Source organism: Bison bison, unplaced genomic scaffold (assembly GCF_000754665.1).
Source record: "Bison bison bison isolate TAMUID 2011002044 unplaced genomic scaffold, Bison_UMD1.0 scf7180017864080, whole genome shotgun sequence".
Lineage (NCBI taxonomy): Eukaryota > Metazoa > Chordata > Mammalia > Artiodactyla > Bovidae > Bison > Bison bison.
The window spans coordinates 4885471-4893823 of NW_011494652.1; the positions used below are offsets into that span (position 1 = coordinate 4885471).

Below are 8353 nucleotides of genomic sequence, written 5' to 3' on the forward strand. Positions count from 1 at the left end.
AAGGGGACACGGTTGGCCGTGGTGAGCGGAACGCTGCCAGAGGAAGAAAGGAGAATGAAACCCCTGCGGGTGGCGGGGAAGTGGCAGCGAAAGGTGTCCCTGTGGCCAAGATGTGTGCGTTCGGCTTGGAGTCCGTGGGCGCAGAGCTAGCGGGCAAGGCCTCCTTCTGGGGTGTTCCAGCGCCAGCGCCACAATCGGGCCTTTGCCATCCCTTCTGGCTCGGAACGACTTCAGCCCATTAACCCCGTGGCATTGCATGCTTGTCTGAGCTGCAGGCTTGCCCCGGTCCTAACCTGCTACATGCTGTCTCCATGGGTTGTTTCTCAGCGGCCCTCCTCCCCTCCGAGGGCAGCTACAATTTCAGCGCTAGTCGGTTCAGGCACCGGCAGGGTATCTACAAACCAGTTTTCCTTGAGGGTGAAGGGGGCAGAGTGAGTCCCAAATCTGTGTCTCAGCTTGAGGTGCGGGGCAACCTCTTGGCATATTCAGAAGAGCAAAGGAGTAAGGAGGAAAAAGCTAATAGGGATCTTAAATTTGTTCCTTAGGGAAACTGATGTAACCCATGGGTTACAGACTTGGGGGAGGGGCGTAGCAAGGGAGTGAAAAGTAGTCTGAATAATTCTGCCCTGAGTGGAGGATTCTGAAGGACAAGATGAAGCAAAAATCCATTCCCACTCTCCAGCCCAATTCTTAAGTTCCTTGGAGGAGAGTTCCCGGTGCTTTATCAAGAACACAGCCTTGAGGGAATAGGCTGGGGTTTTGTCTCTTGCTTGTCTTGTCTCCCTGTGTGCATCTTCCTTTTGCTATCTTAGCAGCCCTGAGTTTGTGATTTCTTTCTCCTTTTATCTCTTTGCTCGTCCATTCATACTTTGAGTCCCAAAAGATTTTTACTTTGCCAAAGTCCCCACTCCTTCTCATCTGTTATCCCTCCTGCTGTCATTGGTTCAACTCCGCCTCCCAGCCCCGTCTCCAGCCATATCGCCCTCCTTCCGGGCCTCTGATTCGCCTGTGTCCGGCCATCAGCTCTATTTGTCTCATTAGATCTCAAACCCACTCCATCTTCATTTTCCTCTCTCCTTGCCTGAGGCTTCCGGCTCTTTGTGGGTCTTGGGGTTTCTCGGGGGAAGTTGTATTTGAGTTTAGCATGGGATAGAGCCTAAACAGACCCAGAAGCTAACCTCAGGTCACACTCACTCCTAAAACGTTGTGTCTTCTCTGCTCTCATAGCTTTTCTAATTCTAACTGCTCCTCATCTTTGGACAGCAGTGGTCCTCAAAATGTGGTCTCTAGGCCAGTAGATTTAGTGTGCCCTGGGAACAGTTTAGAAATGCAGATTCCCAGGCCCCACCCCCAGATCTCTTGCATCGGAAGCTCTGGGGAACAGGGCCCACTGGTCTGTGTTTTAATAGCCCTCCAAGTAACTGTTATTCATGCAAGTTTGAGAATAATCCTGAACTTTAGAGATGAGGAGCAGAGGCTCTTCTCTGATGCCATTTTCATTCTTTCCTTGTGTTTTTTCTCTAGACCTAAAAAAAAAAGAAATGCATTTGATGAGAGTGGGGAGGAATGCTAGCCCATTCATTCAATATCTCTTTACTGAATAGCTATCATACTAGGAAAATACAAAGGTGAGTAAAACCCAACCCTTGTCCTCAATGGGTTAAAAAGGGAGCAGGCGGAGAGACACATAAACAACTAACTGTAATACAATGCGATAAGCGTGATAATAGCAGCATCCTGAAGTGCTGTGGGAGCACAGAGGAGGGAATGATCAACTGTCTCTGAGGGAGGTAGAGAATTAATCAGGAGGAGGATGTGGCGAGAGAGGGAATTAGGGTACAAGACAGACTCTAGCCGGAGGGATTGGATTTCTAGCTTTACATGCCAGCAAAACGGAGGAAAGGGGAGGGGGCAGCTGCCCTGGAAGACAGGCACTAGGCTGAGCAGTGCTTGGGCGGAGAACCTAGCAGGACCCCAAGCTTGCAGCTGGCGAGAGTTGGCTTTCTCGTAGCATGAACAATGTAAGCTACTCAGGTCTGGCCTCCAGGTCAGCGGCTAAGAATAAGGCGTTGGTGAAACTGTAATCTGGATTAGCTGCTGTACTGTCCTCTTGCCAGAGTCCAGGAATCCATGGAGAACAATCAGGTAGATGATTCTCCAGCAAAGAGAGAGACGTAGGTGAGCATGAGGCTAGGGGTACAGGCTGACTAAGGAAATAAGTACGGAGACCCAGATCACAAGCAAGGAATGATAAATCAGAGAAAAGAAACCAGGGTGGGATCTATCTAAAGAAACAGAAATCTATAGGACTCTGAAGATGGTAGCAGGGAACACAGCATATTGTCTAAAAGGCCAGGGGGCTCCAGAGCCCAAATGCTTGGAAACCAAAACTCAGAGGCCCTCAGAACTGCTGTGCTTAAGGACACCAGAAAGCACCCTATGGGGACCTGTGATCTAAGGACACCAGTGCCATCTTGGTTCCTTACCCATACAATGGCAGGCATCCCTGGAAACTCAGGGATGAAAAGCATGTATGTCTCGAATTGGATTTGGCCAGAGGGCCATTTTATCTGGGAGAAGGGGAGGCTCCAGCTTCACATTTTCTCCCCCAAGTTATAGGAGCAGCTCTAACAGCTGGACCTCACTGAGAGGTCTGGATCCCACACCTCAGTCCCATCAGGGGGACCAAGTTGGATTAGCAAAAAGAAGCCAATACATGTTTGGTTTTGTGCAGCTTCCAGGGGTCCTGGGGACACACAGTTTGGAAACGGGGTCACAGTCTGCTGCTTTGCGTTTCTGCTTTCTGTGGAGTACAAAGACGAAGCAGGGTTTGAAAACCTCAGAGGCCTTCAGGGACCAAGTAGGTAATAAAAATGTGTGACAAAGCTGGGAAGGAGCCAACAGGGAGTGGCGGGGTCTGGAGAGAAATGGCAAGCATAGGCCCACCTGAAGAATCCCAAATTAGTGGGGTTTTTTTTTTTTTGGTTGCACCACACGGCTTACATGAACTTACCCCCACCAGGGATTGAACCTGGGTCATGGCAGCGAAAGCCCAGAATCCTAACCGCTAGGCCACCAGGGAGCTCCCCCAAATTAGTTCTTTTACAACAGCTCATTGGCCATACCCCTGGAGACTGGTTTTAGGAGGTTTGTGATTTCTGATAAAAGAAAAAAAGGGTCACAGAATAGAAGGGGAGCATCATATATGGCAGGGGTCCCCAGCTTTCAGGATCTAATACCTGATGATCTGAGGTGGAATTGATGTAATAATAATAGAAATAAAGTGTATAATAAATGCTTGAATCATCCCCAAACCATCCCCTCCACCCCCAGTCCATGGAAAAATTGTCTTCCACGAAACTGGTCCCTGGTGCCCAAAAGGTTGGGGACTTCTGGTATATAGGGATTTTTTCAGGCAGGTCTATGCAGGGAGGGGCTTCCCAGGAGGCACTGGTGGTAAAGAACCTGCCTGCCAATGCAGGAGCCATTAGAGACTAGGGTTCGATCCCTGGGAAGGGAAGATCCCCTAGAGGAGAGCATGGCAACCCACTCCAGTATTCTTGCCTGGAGAATCCCATGGACAGAGGAGCCTGGTGGGCTGCAGTCCAATGGTCTCAAAGAGCATGGTCACACACACTATGCAGAGAGAGCGGGCGTGCTGGGAATGTCCATCCCAGAGCTAAGTGTTTGCATGGCTGCTGGTGGGGAAGCCCTAAGCTGAGGGGCCCAGAGAAACGGAATTCGAATTGGTCCTGGGCTTTGGACTGCTTCCCTGTCCCATGGTTGAGAGTGTTAGGGGACTCTAGCTCAGGTCGCACCTTGCCTACAGCATTCTCTCCTCAGGATGCCCTGACTCTGCCCTAGAATTTATTTTTATATAAATATTTACAGAGCAAACTGAAAGACTCTGCTGGGGATTAGGGGAAAGGATGGATTTTAAATGAGAAAGGAGTCCTAAGCTTAGTGGAAATGAAGCTCTCTTTCCTACTGGTGGTGGTTTAGTTGCTAAGTCGTGTCCCACTCTTGTGACCCCATGGACTATAGCCTGCCAGGCTCCTCTGTTCATGGGATTCTCCAGGCAAGAATACTGGAGTGGGTTGCTAGTTCCTTCTCCACGGGATCTTCCTAACGCAAGAATTGAACTGGGGTCTCCTGCATTGCAGGCAGATTCTTTATCGACTGAGCTATGAAGGAAGCCCCTCTTTCCTATTAAAGGGAATGAAAAGCCCAAATCTAGGAACCTGAGACCTGAGCTCCCAGGGAAATCCTTGCTGTTTTCCCTTTGGGAGAAAGGGGAGGGGTAGGCAGTCCTGGCCTTCAGGTGCCTCAGATTCCGCTTCGTGGAACCACTTAATGACAGAAGCCAAGTTCTGCCCTGTAAACCCATGGGAACACATCTCCCTCCCCACCCACATGTCACCACCCATTCTTTCTTCTGTCCCCCCAAACCACACAGGAGGTAAGGTACTTCCTTTCCAGAACAAGAGACTGCCAAGGTCATAGCCTCAACCCTCTGAAGTGGCGCTAAGGATTAAAATATCTTTGTATTTGAGAGGCACTAGGAAAATGAGAAATGCAGAATTTGGGGTTCAGTTACAGAGCCAGCCCCCTCCATGCTCTTGAATGAGTGCTGAATTACTCGAGAACTTTGAACTGTAGAGTTTTGTTTTAAAAAAAAAAAAATCCCTAGAAATTAATCTGAAGCTCATTTGTTAGTTTTGAGAAGGACAGGGTTGTTTGTGTAACACAGAGCCGTGAGTTGTGCTGGCAAGCATCCATGGTCCCAGTTTCCCCAGCCTGAGCCCTGAAAGGGAGGGATGGCTGTTGATCTCTCTCAGGGATCTCTGAGGGCTCCAGGAAATTCGAGGAACATGTAAATATTGTGATTAACAGCTTGTCCTCCAGGGACTTCCTTGGTGGTCCAGCAGTTAAGACTCTGCACTTCCAATGCTGGGATGCGCAGGTTTGATCCCTAGTTGGGGAACTAGGATCCCACATGCTGCCCAGGGAGGCAAAAAAAAAAAAAGCTTGTCCTCCAGCGTCAGAAAGAATCCTGCTTCAAAACCTAACTCTACTCCTTCCAGTGACCTTGAACCCTGGTTTAACTTTTACGGAGCAACCTCCTCATCTATGAAATAGGGATGATAGCGGTCCCTCGCCCCACAGAGGTGATGCATGTAAGTGACGAGGACACATATCACAACTGATACTCATCGAGCACCTATTAAGTATTCTCTGTCCCAAACAAAAGAAAGAAACCGGGGAGAGAACCATTCTGTGTCCTCCGTAAAACTCCTGGGCTCTGTATCCATACTTGCTAGCAGTGCATCAGGCTTGGCCTGAGAGCAGGATCTGGGTCTTTCCATCTTAAATCGCTTCCAGGGTACAGGAAGCCACCTTGTGGGAGGCAGTAGGGGAGGTGCAGGGCTCTGAACAGTTTGTGGAACCAGGAATGAAAGGACTCTGGCTTGTACTCCCTATTGCCCATGGGGTCCCAGGCCTGCTTCTCGCATTGCCCTGGAGTTTACACACTGCTGTCCAGAGCCACCCCGATGGCCATCGCCACCTTCAGCTCCCTGCCTCCTGCCCGTCTCTGGCCTGAGGCTCTGGAGCCCTTTGTCTCCACTATGTCACTCTGAGACACCGCCGCCTTCCGACCTCACTCCATATGTGTCTGTTGTGTTCCTGTCTCTCAGCTTCTCCACCATGGCTTCTCCTCTCCCACCGGGGGTGATTTCCACTGGCAAAGAAAGCAACCACAGTCTTTGGTCATCAGTAGAGTGGAGCAGATCTAGGGCAGGAGGAGAGGAAGACATATTGAGTGGTGGGCTCAGTGGCTTCGAGATGCCCCTTACCGGCCCCATTTCCCCTTGCAGGAGCAGGAGGCCACCCACCACCATGAGCAGCACCCTGTCGCCCACAGACTTTGACAGCTTGGAGATCCAGGGCCAGTACAGTGACATCAACAACCGCTGGGACCTGCCCGACTCGGACTGGGACAATGACAGCAGCTCTGCCCGCCTCTTTGAGAGGTCCCGAATTAAGGCCCTGGCAGGTGAGGTCAGGGGAGGGCTGGGGGAAATGTTGAGGATGCCGGGGAGGGAAGCTTGTCTTGAAGAGTCCTTCAACTTCATGGGAAGACCGACGCTCTTTCTAAGCTACTGCACTAGAGTGGGAAATCCAGATCACTCTACCAAGCCCTACTCCGCAATGCCAGCCTCAAGAACAAACCACATGCAATCCACAAAGTGCCCCAGCTTCCTTCCCCCCAAGCAGGGAGAAGCCGTGCTGATGCTGAGACTCAGCCATGCTCCGCTCTGCGCTCAGCTGACTGCCTGGCCCCTGTCCCTGAGTCACGTTCCTTAATTCTTTTGCATTCTTAGTCTTGCTGTTCTATTTCCACCCACCTCTCCCTCCCTTTCATCCTCTCCTGTCTTCCTTGATTCTCACTGTCATCTCTCACACCTGTTCCCCCTCCCTGTTCAGTAGCCGCTCCTCTCCCTCCCCACCTGTTCCTTCCACCTGCCTGCTGCCTGTTCCTCCCTTTAGTTCATCTACCCGTTCCCTGAAGCAGGTTCCTTCCACCCACCGCTGGTTTCCACCGCCCATCCTCCTGGGTTGCTCTCCACCCACCTCAGCCCCTGCCTTCCACTATGGCCTGGGTTCTCCCCTTCAAGCTCCTCTGAGCACCAGCAAACCCGTTCGACGGGCCTCCCTGCGTTCTGGGGAGGAGTTGCCATGGCAACAAGAGAGCAGCTGCCAGCTGACACCACCAGCGGCTGGCGTGGGGCTGAGTCACCCACACACTCCAAGGCCACCCACCCTGTTTGGTTTCCCTCCTCCACGCCACCCTCATCTTTTCCACTGACCTGCTGGCCTCCCAGCCCAGTGCAGTGGAAGAGGTCACAGCTACTCCTCCCCGAGAGGCAGTGCTCCCAGCGTGGTTGGGGTGGCCTCCTGGATGAAGGGAGACACTGGCAGGGGGGCGGTTCCCAACCTTGGCTGCACTTTTGACAGGATCACTCAGGGATATTTCCACAAATACAGCTTCTCAAACCCCTTTCTGGACACAATGAATTAGAGTCTTTGGACCTATGGTCCAGAACTCGGGGTTTAAAGCTCTTCGGGTAATTCCATTACTTCTGGGAATCCCTCATCATTTTCTCCTGTGCTCCCCTGTCTTTCTGGTTAGGGCTACACTCAGGCTTGTGAAACACTCATCACTGTTTCTATCGCTGAGCGAAGGCAGAAGACATGGGTCATAGAGAATACTAAGTCTTTGGGATACTTTGGTACCCTGATTTTGGGTAGGAGTAGCCTCTAGAATGTCATGACAGCTGTGTGCACATGACGTGTGATACCCAGGACTATTTCGATGTGTGCTCAATGCATGCCAACCCAGGCTGACGGTAGGCGTTTATCTGTACTACTAAACCGGGCTCTTCTTAGGAGGCCTTGCTGTATGGGCTTTACCCAGCCCTACGCCTTGCACCAGCAGGTGCCAGAAAATACTGAATGAAGGAGGATGGGAGGGGACAGGAGTGGGCTGTAAGTGACAAGGGCTGAAGCCCATAGAAAGGTGGGACGGGAAGGCTTCCCTGGTGGTCCAGTGGCTAAGACTCTGCTCTCCCAAGGGGGAGAACCAGGGAGAACCTGGCTCTCCCAAGGAAGAGTCGGGGGACCTGGGTTCAATCCCTCATCAGGGAACAAGATCCCCATGCCACAACTCAAGATCCCACTGCAGTAACTAAGACCCAGAGCAGCCAAATATATATATATATATATATATATGGAGAAGGCAATGGCACCCCACTCCAGTACCCTTGCCTGGAAAATCCCATGGACAGAGAAGCCTGGTAAGCTGCAGTCCATGGGGGTCGCTATATATATATATATTTAAGTGGGAAGGGAGTCAGGTAGATGTGCCCAGCTGTGGGTGTACTGGGGGCCTGGGATGGCCTGGCCCCAGGACGGCCTGATGGGCCCCAGGGCAGGGAAGGATCTGGAACTGGAAGTGAGAATGACAAACAAGGGAGGAAGATAACACCATCTATTTCACAAATGAAGGAAAGTAAGCAACCGGCATAGCCCCGTGCCTGGCTAGTACTGAGCTGGCTTGGCCCTTCCCGGGATTTCTTTTTCTCGGGGCTCTCGGAGCTGGGGATCAAAGCCCACGTCCTGAGCGGGACCTCCCAGAGTCACAGCCAGGGGGCATCCTCAACACCCCTGCAAACCTTCGGAAGCAGGACTTGACCTGGGGCGCGGGGGAGGCGAGGGATGCGGGTGGGGACCGGCCCTCTCGGGTCTGGTGCACTCCGAGGCAACTCCAGGCCAGACCGGCAGGTCTCGAGGG

The 8353-nt window shown here is 51.8% G+C and overlaps 1 protein-coding gene across 1 annotated transcript in view; it reads left to right on the forward strand.

Moving 5' to 3' along the window:
* Nucleotides 1-1542: 1542 nt before the first annotated feature.
* The window catches only part of SPTBN2 (spectrin, beta, non-erythrocytic 2), a 38839-nt gene continuing 32028 nt past the window's right edge, over nucleotides 1543-8353 (forward strand). The window contains exons 1-3 of the mRNA XM_010837727.1: nucleotides 1543-1628; nucleotides 2735-2864; nucleotides 5877-6055. Of these exons, the coding sequence (XP_010836029.1) occupies nucleotides 5899-6055 (157 nt within the window). The 5' untranslated portion in view covers nucleotides 1543-1628; nucleotides 2735-2864; nucleotides 5877-5898. The remainder of the gene's footprint in view (nucleotides 1629-2734; nucleotides 2865-5876; nucleotides 6056-8353) is intronic.